At 44.1% G+C, this 19,535-nt stretch overlaps 2 protein-coding genes and 1 non-coding gene across 3 annotated transcripts; all 3 read right to left on the bottom strand.

Moving 5' to 3' along the window:
* Positions 1–152: 152 nt before the first annotated feature.
* RPS20 (ribosomal protein S20) lies at positions 153–2,761 on the bottom strand. The gene is made up of 4 exons (XM_065753295.1): positions 2,656–2,761; positions 1,212–1,311; positions 618–691; positions 153–378 (listed from the first exon to the last, which is right to left on the bottom strand). Exons 1-4 carry the CDS (start codon positions 2,656–2,658, stop codon positions 196–198), a joined length of 360 nt encoding a protein of 119 aa, XP_065609367.1. The 5' UTR covers positions 2,659–2,761; the 3' UTR covers positions 153–195.
* LOC136059549 (small nucleolar RNA U54) lies at positions 762–828 on the bottom strand. Its single transcript, XR_010623245.1, has one exon. It is a non-coding gene; the product is annotated as a small nucleolar RNA U54 (small nucleolar RNA).
* Positions 2,762–17,102: 14,341 nt separating the features above from the next.
* On the bottom strand, positions 17,103–18,300 carry MOS (MOS proto-oncogene, serine/threonine kinase). The gene has a single exon (XM_065752540.1). It carries the CDS (start codon positions 18,256–18,258, stop codon positions 17,152–17,154), a length of 1,107 nt encoding a protein of 368 aa, XP_065608612.1. The 5' UTR covers positions 18,259–18,300; the 3' UTR covers positions 17,103–17,151.
* Between the last annotated feature and the right edge of the window lie 1,235 nt (positions 18,301–19,535).

The raw sequence follows: 19,535 nt of genomic DNA, 5'->3' as shown, positions 1-19,535 counted from the left end.
TCATTTATGCTTGATGTATTCTTCCCGAAAAAATAAAAACACCAGGAAAGTGTTCTTACCACATAGCATTTAGGTTATGAATTCTGCTGTCCTTCAGGAAAATCAGAGAACTACCAAAGACTCTCAGCACAAATACAGAAACAGACAGCGAGGAAAATCTGTAAACCAGCTTTATTCAAAGTAGAAGACTACCATTTAGGCATCTGCAATAGTAACTTCCACTTCTACACCTGGCTCAATGCTGATGGAAGTGATCTGCTTCACGATCTCAGAAGGGCTGTGCAAGTCAATGAGTCGCTTATGGATGCGCATTTGGAAACGATCCCAGGTCTTGGAGCCTTCACCACAAGGTGTCTTCCTGGTAGTGATCCGCAGAGTCTGGAGCAAAACCATGAACACGGGGTGATCAAGCTGATGCACACAAGAAGCCCTGTCTGCTTTCAACAGTCACACGACAGTTGTCCAGGCATTAAAGAACACTGGTAAGTCATTATCTGTTTATAGGATCCCTCTCCACTTAGCAGTACAGCTTTTCTGCTTTTTTTTTTTTTAATACATTTTAGGTGCTTATTTACAGAAAAACAACATGGTTTTTCCAGTCCTGAAAGTTTAAATACCTTGGTGGGCATGCGCACAGGTCCTTTCACTTTCAGGTTTTTCTCCTTAGCACCTCTGATCAAGTCAGCACAGACTGAAAAGACAGAACAGTTTTAGGCACTTGAATCTTGTTCGTTGCTTTAAGTGAAGATTTTAAAAAGATATGTTGGCTCAGAATAGCGTATAAAATGATCACTGCAATTCAGGTTTATGAGTTGATCCTCATAGCCAACGACATCAAAACAAAATGACTTACCCCACAGTCAGCAAAAATCACAACAGCAGCAGGAAGCTGTTATTACCATTTAACCCACATTCGAGCCACTAGCAACCCAAAGATCAGGCACCAAGCACTGCTTCTACAATTTTTACAGCATTTGATTAAAATGCTGCCCAAGTCAGTTCCTAAATGAGATTAAGTAATGCCTTACTGAACGTTGAACTTCTGACTGACCCCTTAATGACAAGCATGACAAAGTATCAAACAAGAAACCAAAGCCTTTCAGTTCTCACACATCAACAGTAACATCTAAAATCCCCCCAAGAAACAGAAGCACAGAAGCTTTCTTTTACTGCTGCTCTCATTTAAAGAAAAGAAAATAAGTATCACTCACCTTTCTCAAGTGATTTTACATTGCGACTGGTCAAAGTAATTCTAATGCGATGAATTGCTACCTCTTGCTCCACAGGTGCCTTACCAGTATCTTTAAATGCCTAAAATGTGAAAGTTCAGATATCAAACACTACAGTCAACACCAACTAACACTACTGAAAACATGTTTACAGAATGTAAAGAACAGCTTGGCTTTGGGACTATGTTATTTGCCTGACATGATCGGGCACGTACAATGGCATGGCCCAAACAGCAGGAACAAAGGATGAGCAGATCTGTCATTGCTGGGAGGAGCAGTGTGAAGAGTAACTGCTTTTCAGGGTGGAAAGCTTTGAGAACACCCCTGCCAAATTTGATTGTGTATAAAGCAGCTTGTCCAGGTACTGACTGTGCCCAACTCTCCTCCTTCCCTACCGGTGTGCCCTGGTGAGGCAGTACTGTGTGCAGCTGTGAGCTCTTCAGTTCAAGAAAAGCAGGGAACTACTGCAGAAAGCCCAGTGGGAGGCTACAAAGATAATCAGAGGCCTGAAGCACCTCCCTTATACGGAAAGGCTGAGACCTGGGGCTGTTCATCTCACAGAAGACCTCTGTCTGAGATTCCTCTGGGGGGAATCTCACTATTGTCTGTAAATACCTAAAGCACAGGAACCAAGCTGGTGGGGGGCATGACTATGGTGTGCAGCAATGGTGCTATGGTCAAAAACTGGAGCACAGGAAGTTTCATACAAGCAGAAGGAAGAACTTTGTTACCACCAGAGTAATGGAGCACTGGAACAGGCTGTCCACCGAGGCTGTGCAGTCTCCTCATGGAGACTGCTCAAAACTCACCTGGACGCTTTCCTGTGTGACCTACTCTAGGGATCTTGCCTTAGCAGAGAGCTAGGCCAGATGGTCTCAGAGATACCTTCCGACCCGTGTGGTTCTGTGATGCCCTTGTGTCCAAACACCCGTATAATTCTATCATTCCAACAGCCCCACCATAAATAAAGTAGCAAGGGTATCAGCCAAACGGCTGCAACTTGGAGCAAAAAGCCGCACCTGGCCGGGAAGATCGACTCATCTGAAGAGCTTCACGCGATTAAACGTTTGTAAAGAACTGTATTAAAGTGGACAAGCCCGAAACTACGAAAGAATGAGGAAGCACCGAAGAAAGAAGCGTTTTAAAGCAAGCGACAGACACCGCGTTTCTCCGACCGGCGCCCCGCTAGCTGACCACCCTCCCCACATAAGCGCCCACTTTCAGGGCGGGCGCAGCGCTGCCCCGGCCCGGCCCCGCTCGGATCCGGATGCGCGCGGCCGCCGCACAGCGCTCCGCCCCAACGCCGCGCTTCGGGCACAGCGGGCGGCACGCGGCCGGCCGGGCCCGCTCACAGCCACGCGGTGCAGACCCCACCCTCCCCCCTCGACCCGCTCCCCCCGGCACAGCCCTTCGCCCCCCGCCTCACCATGGCGGCAGCGGGGCCTTCCTGGCCGACTTATTCCCGGGCGGGGCGCCGAGCCCAGCGAACAGCGGTGAGCCAGGAGGAGGCGGCGAGAGGAGGGAGCTGAGGCGGCGGGCGGCTTATATAGGGCGGGCGGCACCGCCTCCATCCGGGAGCTGCGGGACCTTTCACCTCGGGGCTGGCGCACGGAAGGGGCGGGAACGGCGGTGGTGTGGAGTGCTCCTCCGCTCGCGGGGTGGGCGGGGATGCTTGCAGCCCGTGTGGTGCTGCTGCCGCCCGAGTCCTGAGCAGCGGGAAGGAAGGACGCCGGTTTCGTGCATTTCGTTCACTTGAAATCGTTTTGTTGGTTAGAGTCTTCACGTGTCCGCGCTGCGTGCGTCTCCTCGTCATCACAGAGCTGTGGGAGATGGAAGGGATCATCTAGTCCGACCCTCTGCTAAAGATAACTTCTGTATGCCAGTGTTGCGCTGCGATGCTCAGCTGTGGGCTTGTTGTGCACCTGCACTTGCTTGCCGCCGTCTCTCGCTAATACATCAGTTTTGAACTCAGTACTCCCGTCCTGATAAAGCAGCTTCAATAAATACTAGAACAGAATACAGCACCCCGTCACAGCTCCCTGCAAGGCTGCTGTGTCCTTTGCCAGCGGAGGTCCCTGCTTCAAAAACCTCCGGTGACAGTCCTGTTTCTCTTCTTCCCTGCAGCAAAAGCAGCTTTTGTTTCTGATCATTTGTTTTCTGATCATTTCAACAATTATATTGACAATTCTGAACCCAGTTATGCATAAAGAATCCACGTTTACCCCATTATCAGCTATTCCAATTTTCTGAGGAAGTTTTCCATCCTACAAGTGTTCTGTATTTGTCATTCTTAAGTGCATAACCACACACTGACCGTGCTGAAACAATTTTCCAGTAATTCAAGTGGTTCTCAGTCAGCTGTCTTGCTGTGCTGTTTAATTGCAACTTTGATGAATGTTAGTCCTGAACTTTATTTCCTGATGATAAACTGATAAAATATTAAAGAGCTTAGTGCCCACAACTAATTCCAGTGGGACTGAATTAGAAAGACTTGTGACCAGTTCCTCACTTTCAACACAGATCTGTATCCTTGGTTTTTATTTACTAGCAACATGGTATATGTGTACAGCTATGCCACTTTCTTGGTGCTATACTGAATAAATCAATGTATAGATGTGTTACACCAGCACTGCTCCTATTGCCTACCAGACATGTGCTGTAATCACATGAGAAATACATTCAGTTTTAAAATGTATGTTCCATATTTTTAAGCTGTACAACTGAAGTAAAACTTTGTCATTTGTTTTTGTTCCTATACCAAGGATTCATTTTATTTAGTTTTCTTTTGTTTTATGTTTTCCCCCTGGGATTACTGCAAGGTTGAGCATATAATATATACAGATATATATATATATATATATAGGCACAATCTCAGCTTTCTGTTAGACTTTTTTTTTTCCTGAGCTTCCTATTTCTCAAAGTCAAAGCTTATGGAAAATCCACATTAACAGCACACACGTCTCCTTTGCCAGCTCTTAAAATTCTTGGATGTGAGCTATCTGGAGCTGCTGATTTAAAAAACGTCTTCCTTCGGTTCCTGTGTTTAAGGCTTTCCTTAGTTATTGTTAGAACTGTGTGATATTAGTTGCTTTTCTCCAAAAAAAAAAAAAAAAGTAGAACAGCAATTCATAAAAAGTTTCTGCTTTCTCTGAAATACATTAATGAAGAAAAGAATAGAAATTACTCCTTCCTGCTCTTCTCGTGGGAAAATAAATATCCATTATCAAAATAATTTTTGCTTGCCTCCTGAATATTTGGCGGTTTTTGGCTCCTAATTCACGTATTGTACTACACTTATTTCTCTTACAGTAAAACCCAATAAACTCAAGTGATGCTTGCAAATTAATAAATCAGTTACTCCTGTTAATTAACTATGTGTGTGTTGGGAATAGGTTTCTTGACATCATTTGTTGTCTTTTGCTTAATTTAACTTGAACATCCTTGTGATGAATGGTCATCCCATTTTTCAGCTGTTTGTTGCTGCTGAATTTAATCTTGCCAGGTTTAGCCTCAGATTTTTTTTCTCTGTGACTGGGGCTAAATCATAGACTTTTATCCTAAAAAGATGTCCCAGTATTCTACAAATCTAAATGGCTTAGTCTAGACATCAGCTGACCTTCTATCTTCCTTCGCTTGTGTGACAGAAAGAATCTTTAAGGAGAGTTCCTGTATGTCCCAGGCAGTGCTAGGGTGGTCATAGCTCTGGTGTCCATGAACAAGCAGCATGTGCTGGCACTCAACACCCTCTAAAAGGACTACAGCAACTGTTCTTGAAGTGAAGGCTTCTGCTGCCTTCTGGTGAGTGCTATCTCTGAAGTCTGACTGCACTTTAGGGTGGTTCAGAGGACAGATGTACTCTGCAGGTTTTGCAGACTGGCTTGTTAACAGCACTGCTCCTTTGGGCTAGATTTGCTCTAATTTCCTACCCTTTTTGACAGTGTGCACAGTAGCTTCCTTAAATTTGCTGTGTTGTTTTTCATAGTGATGATATGATGCTGGCAGCTCACTGGAAGCAGGGCCTGGATTACTCCTGCCTAAGCCTGTAGTTGTTAACTTTCAATGGTGATGAACTTATTGCCAAAATATATTCATGTTTACTTTGAAAATGACTTCCTTCTCCAAGTTCTTTGAAAATGGAACAAATTCTTGGGGATTTTGTTTGAACTTCTGATCATAAAATACCTGTGAAACAGGATCGTACTTGAGGCTTCTCAGGAAATCATCAGTAGGTTGTGGGGTACTTCAACCAGTGCAGTAATCCAATAAAAGCAATTTTCAAGGGTTTTAGGAGAGCCTTCAGCATCTGCTTGGTTTTACTTGCAAATATCTGTAGATGCTCTTGTCTTGACTTCAAGTTATTTAATTATGTCTTATCTGAGAAGTGTATGGGTTCTTTGCTTGGCATTTAGATAGAACCTGTTAATATCCCGGTGTAGACTGAATATATATGTTTACAGTGTCCACAGCTGCATCAGCTACTGGAACTCTTCCAGAAAACCTGCCAGAACTGACAACAGCCTTGCTTTCTAAAGACTGATGTATGCAGGTGGGTAGCTAGATGCTTCAGCACAAGCCCTCAGCTGGAATTCTACATCATACCTAGCCTACCCATTTCTTCAGTCACTTCTGGTATAAAGCTTGGCATAAAATGTAGCAGGAGTCAGGCACTCTTTTCTTTAATTTCTTGTTTGAGGAGAATGTGATCTAGATCTATGACTTGGAAAAAGAGCAATTGTGCTTTGATGGAGTCCTTTTCAGGTGATAAATGTTGCCATAAATACTGATGATGATAATGGGACTTTCAAATGGGCAATGTGAGATTCATAACTATCACGAGCTCGTTCCTTGCAGATAAGTACTTTACTGCTGATAAAGAATGTAGTTGGCTTCCAGTATCGTTGAGCTGACTTCCCTCAAGCTTCTCTGTCAGCCTGTGTTGCCTTGTTCTTCAGTTACAAATTATAGCAGTAGAAATGCTTACCAGCCAATACACTTAGCATTTCTGGTCACGCTGAATCTGTGTTATGTCACCACAGCATGTCTTTGAACACTCAGGATGGAAGTAAGAGAGCAAGAAGTTTCTAAGTGCTAGCTGGAGATGCAGGCATGCATACCTGCGCAGCCACTCCACGTGCTGGTGAAAGCATAGGTTCAGCTGTGGCCTCAGGCTGGCCATCCTCTCACCCATACCCCTGTATTAGGGTGGGTTGGCAGTGAGGTGCAGTGTGCAATGGGGAGGATACCTCCTTTCGAGTTAACTTCTTTTCTCTGGCTAATCCCCTGGTTACTGTTTAATCTGGGTGATCGTTGCCTTAAGCAAACTTTGTTATTGTCAATTTCCCCTTAGTGTTATCAGTTTTTGGGCAAACATCCTCTCAGAACGGCCAGATTTGGGTATTCTGTTCACACGCACTATTGACACTTGCATTCCTGCCATGCCATCTGTTGTTATCCAGGCCACCTTACCACAAGGGAGGGAGCCCTGCCGTTCCTGTACAGAAAACTCCTAGCACCAGTCCAGTAAAAGCAGATCTAGTGGACACAGAAACAGAACTCAGTTTTCATTTTAGAAATCAATCTGCGGAAAGGTCAAGTGTAAAAACAAAATTCCAAACAACACAAATCTTTTCAATTCTGCTTCTGGCTCTACCATTTGGCACTGTTTGTCACGGTTTGTGTGAAAAAGCAGTCCGTGCAGGAAGACTGCAATGGTTTGTAGCATGTCATGAAGAGCTGCTCCTTTTCACCTCATACTGACATAACCTCAGCAAGCTGGTCTGACTGAACTGGAAGTGGCTTCCAGTGCAGGTCTTGGTTTGCTGCTTGCCTCACTGGCTTTTCAACAGGTTCTGTACTCAGAGGACTGAGGAATTAGCAGCATGTGCAGTGTGTACGAGCTCCCACAATGCTTTTTGTGCTAATGAAGGACTATAGCAATTGTTTTTCATCCTAATGTCTGCCTCCTGCAAAGGCTGTGGAAAGCTACTGGTGGCAGAGGATTTGCGTGGTTGGGTTTTGTCCTTGAGGAAGAAAGCATTGATGCTTTTGTAGTAATTATGTTTACCAATGTATGTACCACACATTTTGCTCATGATGTTTTTTGTATTAGAATCCCGTTATGAAGTGACCGATGACATTTTTTCCCTCAAAGACCAGATTAATCTAATCTAATTCCATGTTGAGACAGAGTAGGAGGGAATTGTTTCACGGTCAGATCAGCAGATCTGTTGTATATCACAATTTCATTGAGGCTGTATTCCGGTGTCAGGCTGAGTTCTGTGGGACTTGTGAAGAGATGCCCTTCCCAACCCTCCCATCTGTAAATGAAAACTAAAGCCAATTCAGTAACACTTCTTCTATTGTGGCCTGATGCTGTGTGAATTAGCAAAGTTAAATTATTCAAAAACGGACAGAAACAGGAATAATAACATAAAACTTAGGATCTGGAGCTAAACAGGGTACTTCGGTGTAAAAGTTGTGCTTTAGAGACAAGAATTAGTAGCTACCGAGGAAATCATTACACTGTGATTGTTCAGAACAGATGGTCAGATCCACAGTGTAACATGAAAGTGATCCAAGAGGCATCAGAGATTAAGAAGTTTTGGTTTCAAAGGGCTTGCTAACTTCTCAAAAGCTAATGTGGCAAAGTGGCAGCTGCAGCCTACTACTTAGACATTATGAGGTTGTAGCTGGGGGGTAGGAACAACTGTAGAGTTTGTAATGTTGTTCCATAGAGGAGTCTGTTCTGTTAAGAACTCAGTGTAGCCAAAGGGAACTCTATTATAATAAACATGTCTTTCACCTAAATACACAGCAGAAGTTCCTACTTGCCTTGTAGTGAAAATGTGGTCTGTAAAACATTATCATTACAAGTAAGGAATATAGTTTTGTTGGTGTCCCTGGAAATGTACTATTAAAATTACTAGAAAGTAAAAAAATATATTTTCCCCTGCAACAATACATTAAATGGTTTTAAGAGCAACTATACTTGGGTGCACACAACTCATAGAATGGTTTGGGTTGGAAGGGACATTAAAGACAATCTAGTTCCTTGGGCAGGGCTGCTAAAATCCCACCAGCTCAGGCTGCCCAGGGCCGTGTCCTACCTGGCCGTGGGCACCTCCAGGGATGGGGCACCCAGAGCTTCCCCGTGGGCCTGTGCACTGGCACTGTAAAGAATTTCCTCATAACAACTAATTCTAATCTCCCCTATTGTGTTTTTAAGCCATTTCCCCTTGTCCTTTTACTATATGCCCAAGTAAAAAGTTGGTCTCCCTCCTGTTTTGAATCTCTTTTTATGTTTGGAAAGATGCAATGAGGTCTCCTTGGAGCCTCATCTTTTCCAGACTGACCGAGCCCAGCTCCCTCAGCTTGTCTTCATAGGAGAGGTGCTCCAGCACTCTGATCATCTCTCCACATCCTTCTTGTGCTGGAGGCCCAAGGCCAGGACGCAGTACCCCAGAGGGGCCTCGTGAGGGCAGAGTAGCGGGTGGTGAATTTCGGGTGGACCCACTTTTCCAGCTTGTCCCGGTCCCTTTGGGTGGATTCCCTTCCATCAATCACGCATCTGTTCCAAACATCACCACTCCCGTGTGGAGTGAAAACTCCAGCAACAGGTCTTCCATCTGTGGATCAAGGGGAGCAGTATGCTGAAAACTGAGGAACAGGTAGTATAACATAAGAGGGCTGTGGTCAAATATATTCAATTTTTATGCAGCACAAGTTAAATTTTGTGCTATACATAGAAGGTGGTTTTGAGTATTGTAGCCATACCCCCTTAAAACATAAAATAAATACCAATACCTGTAGATTTTCCAGCATTATGATCTCATGCTTTTATTTTAAGGATAAAATACTTACATTACAACATAATCTTTCAATAATTATGACTGTACGAAGATATTTCTGAGACCACCCAGCCTGTACTTCATTCTATCAATGACCCCCTTTCCATGAACTTGCAGCAGGTATATTTCCTTTTTGAAAGTCCCTGATGTGTTCAGAGGAAAAACTGCTTCAAATATACTCTTGTGAAATATTCTTGGTGTGAGGTAAAGCCAATCACTTTGTTCTGGGTGGCACAAATGTATATGCTAATATCCAGGGACTGCTTCTCCCATTTCCTGAAGGAAAAAAATAATAATAACATCTTTGATATAGAAATTGAACTCTTTAGACTTACTCTTTTCTGTAATATAAAAGAAATATCTTTCTCAGTGAAGAATCCACCATTATTGGTGTGCTTGTATACTCCGCTAAGCCATTCGAGTTATCCCCTTGAAGTATAGCAGTAACTTGTCATGCTAATTAGTGCAATCGTCAGGGTTAGAAAGAAGAAAACCTCTCGCGTAGCTCGGGGCTTGGTAGTGGTAGGCAGAAGGAGTCCAGTTGGTCAGTTTTGTTTTTTTTCTGATGATCGGGGTTAGTTGGGTTTTGGAGTGTGGGGATGGGCGGAAGGCAGTGCTGCTTTCAGCTGAACCAGACTGCTGTGGCCCACGGTCTCCGGTGACCTGTCTGAACCGAGTTTATGGTCTTGCCCAAATTTAAACACTGTTTCAAGACTCTTAGATCCAATCATTTGATCATTTGATCCATGCACTGCCATAGGCTGATGTTTCAATGCACTAATCTTTACCACTACGGCACTTTTACAAACACTGTTTGCAATTCAACACACGAGTTTGTAAAATAAAATACGTAATATTAAAGTATGCAGAGCGAAAAAATATTTTCATAACCAATTACTGATTTTCCTCTGACAGTCATGAATTCATTGAATGAATTGAGTAACTAAATGTAAAGAACATCCATTTTCTCCCTGTTAAGTCAGAAAACGACTTAGAGCAGTCACTTGAGTCCCCAGGGATACACAGGGAATGACAGCTGTGGGTGTCTGGAGGTCTGGAGAAGTTCTGTCACTTTTTATGCAGAGAAAAGCTCAGGGGACCTGAGCTCTGTCTGATACATTCCTTTGAACTCTCTGTGTGTGGCTTTCGTGTTGTCTGCATATCATTGGATTAGAGAAACAAGGAGGTGGCCAAAGCGTATGGTATCAGACCGTCTAAACTTTCTGTATTACATGTTATTATCTGCCACTAAGAAAATGCAGCCTGCCCAGTGTATCATTTCCCGTATTTACAGTCAGCTGTTTTAACACCCCCGTTAAGGTGCAGCTTTCCATACTTGTCTCTGGGACCAGTTGCACCGGTGGCACGTGAATCAAAACCCTTTCACCATTTTTGAAGTGGCTGAAAACAACACATGGCTTGAAAATAAAACTGCCTTTCCTTCCGCCCCTTTTGGGGGAGAGTAATTTAAAAAGAGAGGGACATTTACATTTCCAATATTCAGCCTACTTCACTCTTTGTAGCCTGGCACATGTGCAGTAGAATATTTATTAAGTTATGAATTACCCTATTATCCCAGGTGCCCTGCAAAGGCAAATGCAGTCACCTCCCTGCTCTGCTGAACACTCGAGCTATTGAACTTCAGCCTGAGTAGGGAGCACGGCAGCTCAGCCTCGTGCGCTGGGAAGTCCAGGTCCAATGGTGCCTCTGCTATCAAATTGTCCCATGGCATCCTGAGCTGATGGCATACTGGGACAGAAGCCAGGAGGCTTTTTTTTTGTGTGTGTGTGTTCCGTTTTCTTTCTTTAAATGGTTTTAAGGCTGCTCGTTTGACAGGCAGACAAATATTTGGCAGCTGGGCTAACTGAAGCATAGAAAGAGGCTCTTTGAACACTGTGTAAGATACTTGTAGCAGATGAATAGCTAAAATAAAATATACATAAAATACCCAAAGTATAGCTAATATTAAAAAATAGCCATTCGTTTTCTACCTCTGTTTTTGTCTTTGCTGTAGAGGATGGATTTATAAACGTAGGTAAAAGTGGTGGGAAAAAAAATAAGATAGACAAGTCAAAAACTGAAGCTTCCACTTAAGCCTCATTAAATGTGCAAATATTTGTGGTGTTCTGTGAAACAGCTCTTTTCTTTTTCTTTGCTGCAGAGAATAAAACTAGGTGCCTGTGTTTATATTATAATCGTAGAATGTAAAAATAGGGAGTTTAAAGTAACTGGATCGTGATTGCTGAAATTGTTTGTGTTTGGGTTCTCTGATAAGAAGGTTAAGAGGGTGTGGAGGAAACATGAAATAAGGTGACACAGAAGAAGCCTCCAAGGAAAGAGAAGCAAACAGCAGAACAAACCAAAAGCAGACTTCCAGAGGCAACCCACTGATGGGAAGCCAGAAGGTATGTAAAAGTGAAATAAATAACCATTGCTGCTTAATTTAACAGTAATGTTTCCACCTCTCACCCCCTCCCACGCCCACAAAAAAAAAAAGAGTAAAACATAAAACTCTACTCCCATCCTATTTCTTTTCTCATTCTTCCTATAAGCTGTTCATTACAATTGCATGGTACCCATGTTTCTACCCATTTTTCTTGACTTCTTTGTCAAATCTTGGAGCTTTACAGAGCCCAAGAGAGTACATGGAAATTGCTTTTCATCGTGGACAAAAGTCTTTAATTTTGATCTGAAACCATTTCAGTGCTCCCTAGTATTGGCTGTTGTGAAGATTAAGATTAGATAAATTTAGATAAAGTTGTGGAATCAGAATCATTAAGGTTGGAAAGAAACACTAAGGAAAACAAGTCCACTAACAATAACTAGTCCAACATCCCCACCATGCCCACTCACCATGTCCCTCAGTGCCACAGCCACATGTTTCTTGAATGCTTCCAGGGACAGTGACTCCACCACTGCCCTGAGCACCCACAGTGCAACTGGACGTCATTACCTCTCATCCTATTGCTGTTACCAGGGAGAAGAGGCTGACCTCCACCTCACCACAACCTCCTTTCAAGTTGTCCTTTCAAGTTGAGTTATGAGGTCTCCCCTGAGCCTCCTCTTCTCCAGACTGAACAATCCCAGCTCCCTCAGCCGTTCACCATCAGACCTGTGCTCCAGACCCCACACAGCGTCACTGCCCTTCTGTGGACACGCTTCAGAGCTTCAGTGTCTTGTAATGAGAGGCCCAAAACTGAACACAGTACCTGAGGTGTGGCCTCACCAGTGCTGAGTGTGTCATTTTGGTGCAAAGGATAGGATGCCATTTACTACTGAAGAAAAAAAAAAAAAAAGGCTGGAAATAAAATATTTAGTTCATGCATTCCCATAGTAGACAATATGATCTGTATGATCTGTTGACAGTGATCAAAGGAGCCCAAAATGTAATGCTCTGATATGATTAATATGTCTAAAGCTACTGCTCTACTGCTGCTGATGACTGTGCAAGAGAATGAAAGCATTTCACAATATCCTTTTTAATATGAGCTGTCTGAGTATTATATGTATATACTTATTATGAGTAAAGGCAGCCAGATTTGGGAGTTAGGCACTGTGGTGTTGATGGGAACTAGCTGAAGTTTTCATGCAGGCTGTGGCTACCCAGGGCTGCTATGAGGCAGCAGCTAACCCAGCTTATTTGGTCTAGTTAACTCAGTGCTGCAGAGCTGGAATCTAGGAAGGCAGCCTGTGCTGGAGTCCCACTAATGAACAGGGAACATAAACAAAAAGAGCTCACAGTAAGAAGATAGCCACTGTGGCATGGCATAGCAGTCCCAGGATCCCAGAAATGGCACTTTGCTGTGCCAAAACTTATGCTATTAAATCAACAGGAGAATATTTTAGCCTCCAAGAAAAATATCTATATCAAATGGTGGAACTTAGTTGATGGTAAGACATGAGAGATCTAGCATTTACCAATCGGAACAAATGAGTCTCTGTTCCTTCCAAAAAGCACAGCCTACATGATGTGTCCACTCTTGCTTAAGGAGGTCTGGCCCACTCTTAGCATCATCAATCTCATTCCCTGAACAGAGCACACCGGCTGGCAGATAGCTGGAGGGCAAACTGGAATTGGAAGGATCGTCAGCACTAGCTTCATAAGCATTTCATGCTCAGAAACTATAGAAAGGTGTTGATAAACCACAATTACCTGGTTGTAGCACATTCTCCAGGCCTTCAGTAAAAACTGTGTTTGGATTCATCAGCTGCTGGTGATCAGTTTCAGGAATGCACAAAATAAGCTAAGGGTGAGGAGCCCTTAACATTTATTCTGACTTATAACCATGAGCATGGTTTGAATTCCCAGTGATCCTGTGAGGAACAAACAGTTGGACTCAGTGATCCTTGTGGGATGACTGGCCACCTCTACTCTGCCCTCATGAGGCTTCATTTGGAGTACTGTGTCCAGGCCTGGGGCCCCCAGCACAAGAAGGATGTGGAGCTGTTGCAGTGGCTCCAGAAAAGGGACACAGAGATGGTCAGAGTGCTGGAGCACCTCTCTTAAGAAGACAAGCTGAGGGAGCTGGGCTTGGTCAGTCTGGAGAAGATGAGGCTCCAAGGAGACCTCATTGCATCTTTCCAAACATAAAAAGAGATTCAAAACAGGAGGGAGACCAACTTTTTACTTGGGCATATAGTAAGAGAACAAGGGGAAATGGTTTTAAACTACAAAAGGGTGCAAGGGGATATAACAGAATGACCTCTAAGGTCCCCTCCAACCCAAACCATTATTTGATTCTTCTCTTTATCAGGCTAAATGTTCCCTGCTCTCAGCATCCAAACCCTGTATCAGCTTAATGGTCTATTGTTGCAGTTGTTCCAGTATACTCATGTTCTTGTCCCATTGGAGTCCTGCACTGCCCACAGCACCCCAAACACATCTCACCAGCTCTGAGCACAGCAGAATAATCACATCTGGTGCTGCTGTGGAGGAGCTCGAAATGCTCTTCACAGTGCAGCCCAAGATGCTGTTGGCCTCTTTTGCCACAAGGGCGCATTGCTGGCTCACGTTCAACTTGGTGTCAAGTTGGCACGTGGAACAACGGGTACTTTCCTGAAAAGCTGCTTCCCAGAGAGTCGGCCCAGAGCCTATAATGGTGTCTGGGCCTCTTCTTCCCCAGGTGCTGGACTTTACATTTCCCTCCACTGATCACCACCAATGGATTTCTCCAACTCTGCAAGGTCCCACTCAGCAGCAGCACAACCATCTGCTATATCAACTGCTCCTACCAACTTAGTATTACCTGCAAACTTACTGATGGTACACACCAACCCATCATCCACATTATAAATAGAAATTTTAAACTGTACTATCTCCGGTACTAGCATTCAGGGTACACCACTGGTGAATGACCTCCAGCTGAACTCAGTAAATCCATACTGACCCAATTGCTTTCTTCTCCTTCCTATGCTTGGAGTTGTTTCCAGGATCCGTTGTTTCACCACTTACTTTGGGAGTGATGCGCAGTTTGATTGATTAGCTGTTTCCCAGATCCTCCATTTTGATGATTTGCAGATAGCAGTGACATTACCTTCTGTGAGCCTGCCAGAGCCTTTTTTACTTGCCACGGCCTTCCAAGATTGGAGTGGCCTAACAATGACATCAGCTGGATCCCTCTGCATATGTGGGTGCACTCAATCAGGGCCTGCACAAGAACTTGTGTGTGACCTGTTTTGTCTGAATTTTCCTTAATCTCAGATGGGTTAGAGAAGTGAAGGCCTATCTCTGCATGCTCTGACAGGTCTCTGTACTCCTTCTGGGAAAAGACCATTAAAAAAAGCAACCTAGCCACATTGTTATGACAACATATTACAATGTACGTAAACATTAAGTACAGTGCAGAGCTCTCACTCAATCCTGAAAGAAAATCCACTTTTAAAGGAGCAGCAGAAACAAGATGTGACAAAAGGAAGGATCTTTCTCTAAGGATCTAGGCTTGCAGGGGAAGAACTCCAAAAGGAAAGACCTCCAATAGGGAGCCAGCCCTTAAATGAAGTCTAAGAGGGGTGGAGCCTTCTGGCCACACAGGTGAATTGCCTTCTCGTGTGCAGCTGACCTGGCCTTTCCTTCACATGCTCAATCAGTGGTTCAGGCTGTGACTCAGCAGTCCCCACGCACCATTGCAGAGGACAGAGGCACTTGTAGTGTAAGTTATGCTTTAGGAGTAGGCCTTGACCACATTCTTCTGTCAAGGCAATTTGAAAGGAACTGTGTTTTTCAACAAGATCCAATAACATCAATGAGCACAAAACACCAAGTTCCTAGCAGTTTATTTTGTCAGCTGAGACATCAAACTCATTAAATACAACACACAAACATCTAGAAACTACTGAAAACTTTATTTTTAACAGCGTTCTTAGTGACTGGTAATTGGTGCTCTTGAAGACTGGGGTAAACTTTCTGTCTACAGCTTGAAGTTAACATGAGATGTACCAATGGTTTTATCTGACAGTTTATTTTATGTGCCCTAAGCTAATCATTTTAGAGAGGAACTGACTTATTATGATAACGCCTGTAAGATAGTAACCATTCATTAGGAAAAGTTATGCAACATGAAAAACAAGTTCTGGCTTTATAGCATAATTATTTCAACAGAGAAAACAAAAGAAATTACAACATTTCCTCAATTCCAACAGGCATTTTTAGTTCCACTTAGGAGGGACAGGAAAGAAAGAAAGAGTTAAGCTTAGCGCTGCTTTATAAAGCATTCATTTTCAAGGACCAACTCAAACGCCATAAAGACCTACAGAATCATCTCAAATTCATGTAGTTGCTCATTTCCAGGATCTCATGTGGCCGAGAACAGATGTGTGTCAGAAACCATGAAAAATGGCTCAGTTCCTCTGGGATTTTTTTTTCCCCCAGAATAGAAGAAAGTAGAAGGAAAGAGAAAGAAAACAATTGGATCAAATCATCTCCCCTGCTCTCCTGTCATTCTCAAACTGTGCTTCCTTTCTAAGACAATATCAGCTACAGCAGCCAGATCTTTGTAATTCCAGATAAGGGCTGAACTCTAGACAGATCTACATGATTAGCTTTGATAAATCAAAAACCAGAGCTCTCTGTCTATAGCATAGCCTAGAGCAGTTCCTTTCCCAGACACGTTACAACCTGATTAGGAAAGGCAGTAGATAAGAAACAGTGCAGTCGTGAGCAGAGGTTTGTTCAACAATGTACATTTTAAGCACTGGCAAAGTATCATCGTTACTGCATTAAACAATCTTCCTTTTCAGTCCCTTTGGTATCTTATCTGGTACTGACCCACGTATTAAGAAGGGAAAGTAATTTCTTGCCCTCTTTCCACAGTTTGAGGTTTCTGCATCTATGCATCCCCCTGACAGTTCATATATATATTTAATTTCCTCTATCTGCAAGATCTAGGAACTTTCTGTTCCCCACAACATGCTCTAGTAATTCTTCAGATAACAGTCCACAATCAACTAGCAAGTTTCAACAAACACCTGGTAGCACAGAAAGACTAGAAGTTGGAAAAAGAACAGATTGTTAATACGTTCACCTTCTTGTCAGTCAGAGGCTATTCAATGTAAGAAAGCCCCTTCTTCCCATAGGGAGATAAGATATTTTACACCTTCCACTTTAGAAACGATACACTTAGATATAAGAACAGGGAAAGAATTGACAACAATAAACATCAGCACTCTGAATTGGTTTACAAAAAGCTCAGATGCATGGGCCTAGTTAATCTAAAGAACTACACGTCTCAAATTTGGAAATACCAGAAAATATTACGTACAAAACGCCATCCAGAAACAGCACTCTTTTGTACTTGAAAAGACTTTTTCTCTTTGTCCCCAGTTTTCGTTCTACATGAGGTGGCATACCAGAGATCAACTAAAAAGAGACACAAAAAAAAGCTATATTCTCACCAACACCTTGATCCTCACACCTCTATCCCCTCCTACTGTTTAAAAAAAGATTTTGTTCAATGTCTTTATTTTCTTATAACAAAACATTTTTTTTTAATATAAAAAATACCAAAGTCAAAGAGTCCACATTCATTATTTCGAAGGAAAAGCGGAAGAAAAGAAGATGAAGGCAACCTTGAGCTCCCCTAGAGGCTCCCCTTTAGGGCCGTGAGGCTGGGGAGCAGCTGGGCTGCACTGAGGCGCTCCTCTACGTTGGCCTTCCAGCAGCAGCTGATGATGCCCTGAAGCCTCTGTCCCACCGGTGACTCATGGAAGATGGCGGCTGCCAGAGAAGGGCGCAAGTTGTAGGCTACCACAGCATAGAGCACATGCTGCCGCTCACCCAGGTAGGGCTGCTCCCGCATGACAATCTGCCAGAGGGTGATGGCGAAGGAGTAGATGTCTGCTTTGGCAGTGACTCTCTCGCCCTTGAGGAGCTCAGGGGCGCGGTGGGTGTAGGTGCCCCCTTGCTGGAAAACATGGTAGCTCTGGGACATGCCGTCCTCCAGTCTCTGGGAGCAGCCAAAGTCTCCGATCTTGCACGCCCCCTGCTCAGTGATGAGGATGTTGGCAGGCTTCAGGTCGAGGTGCACGATGCCCTGCGAGTGAAGGAAGGCTAAGCCGGTCACAATGTCACACGAGTAGCACACAGCCTCCTCCATGCTCGGAGCCTTCCTCCCACATCCTCCTTCCTCCTCCTCGCTCTGCCTCCACACATCTCTAGTGCCGTAGATGACGTGGTGCAGGGTGACGTTGCCCACGTATTCCATGATGATGGTGCCCAGGCTGTTCAGGCTGGCAGGGGCACACGTGCTGGCAGCCACCACACGCACTACATTATCATGCTGCAGTCGGGCTACGTTCAGCTCAGCCCAGAAGCTCTGTCGGGACGCCAGCCGGTTTTTGCTGCTCTTCTTTACCTGCTTCACAGCCACAGTCACACCATGGTAGGTGGCCTTGTAGACAGCCCCAAAGCCCCCAGAGCCCAGGGGCTGCAGGAGGCAGAGCCGATCCCAGTCAATGGAGCACCAGGACAAGCGCGGGGGCAGGCGGCGTGTCCTGGGTGAGGGGGTCCCTCCTAGGAAGGCCTTCCCATCTTTGCCAGGGATAACTACAGGGCTGCTGCAAGGTCTCAAGTCTGCAGATGGGGAGAGCTCCAAAGGAATAAAGCTATTAAAAGGAATAGGTGATGGCATAATAAGATGCCAGAAGCAGTTACTAGGACAAGAGACTGGAAAGCGTCCTTGTGGCATTTCCCAAAGGCTCTTTTATCCTCTCTGCACAACTTTCCCCTCCCGCTCCCAAATGATCTGCATCTGTCTCAATGAAATGACCCCATTATCAGGCCCACCTGAGAACATTCTTCTTCCACCCTTAAGTCAGACTCTAGAAAGTAAAGGCTTTTAAATTAAAATATATTAGTTCACATGCATTTCACATGATTTTTAATCACAAGGGATGAGAAAGATACTTTGCTCATTGCATATCTCCAGCAAAATGCTGTGGTACTAAATAAAGTGAATACACTTTTGCTGGGGTTGTAAACAACAATGATGATTGTCAGATTCACTGGATAACTCGGTCATTCTCAGAGGACATAGCTGAAATGGGAAGCACTGGCACTTGGTAAGCTTATGGCAGGCTTAACTCAATTTAAAAGTGAGTTTAAAAGGGACCTGCAACTCACGTGTGACAGGAGGGGTAGACAAATACCTTGGAAAGTTTTGTCCCCATTTCCCATCTCCTTATCCTTCAGGTCCTCCATCTGGATGTCAACAAGAGATGAATGAGGATGGAAAACCTGGGTTAACACCCAGCCATGTGAAACAAATCAGCTGGGGGAGCTTTAGATAAATAGGTGCTAGTGTACAGTGGGAGTTGTTATTGAGATAGAGATCGGGAGAGCTAGGGATGCAAGAGGCTCTCACAGGGATAGGGCCCTGCTCTGACATCAGTCACGCTGGGTCACCTGGGGGCAGTGGAGGATGCCAGCAAGGAACTTCACTGCAGCTTTAAATACACCCTGAAGCAACCAGTACAGACATCAGGTCCCAGCAGCACTGGGGTTGTATGCCAGCATGAAGGTGTCTCTGTGTAAAACCACCAGAAGAAATGCGTTTTTGGTAAGTGACCCATAAAGGTTTTAATTCCTCAAGAATTTCATCTCTTCTTATGGGAAAAGTATACATGCTGCAATCTCTTTCTCCTGTGTTAAGGTCCTGGAGAAGCTGAACAGGGAAGGCTGGGTGAGGAAGAGGAGTCAGTGGGAGAAGGTGTGAATGAAGGGTCTGTGCGCAGACCTGCTCAGCGATTAGAGGAGTGTGATTCTATGAGATGCAGAACACAGTAATAAAAAAAAGAGGGTTAGTATCAGGACTTCTCCCTAACTTCTTAGCCTGCGGTCTCACTCAGAATAGTATGGTGAACTTTCTCAAGCTGAGGGCTGGAACGGGGGGGCCATCTGATTTATTTGATTGTAAATGCAGTTATAGCTAATTTAAAACCAGCAAAGCTTTTATCCTTCACGGAA

This window comes from Cyrtonyx montezumae, unplaced genomic scaffold (assembly GCF_038088225.1).
Source record: "Cyrtonyx montezumae isolate F1298 unplaced genomic scaffold, pur_monq_1.0 scaffold_8, whole genome shotgun sequence".
NCBI lineage: Eukaryota > Metazoa > Chordata > Aves > Galliformes > Odontophoridae > Cyrtonyx > Cyrtonyx montezumae.
The sequence above is the reverse complement of the archived record's forward strand: the minus strand, read 5'-3'. Positions and strand labels throughout refer to the sequence as shown.

Coding starts and splice junctions, on each gene's coding strand:
- RPS20 (XM_065753295.1), bottom strand. Junction 692..1,211: donor TGTAAAATCACTTGAGAAAG/GTGAGTGATACT, acceptor CTGTCTTTTCAG/TCTGTGCTGACTTGATCAGA. Junction 379..617: donor CTGTGCGCATGCCCACCAAG/GTATTTAAACTT, acceptor GTTTTGCTCCAG/ACTCTGCGGATCACTACCAG.
- MOS (XM_065752540.1), bottom strand. CDS start 18,258: ATGCCACAAGGACGCTTTCCAGTCTCTTGTCCTAGTAACTGCTTCTGG.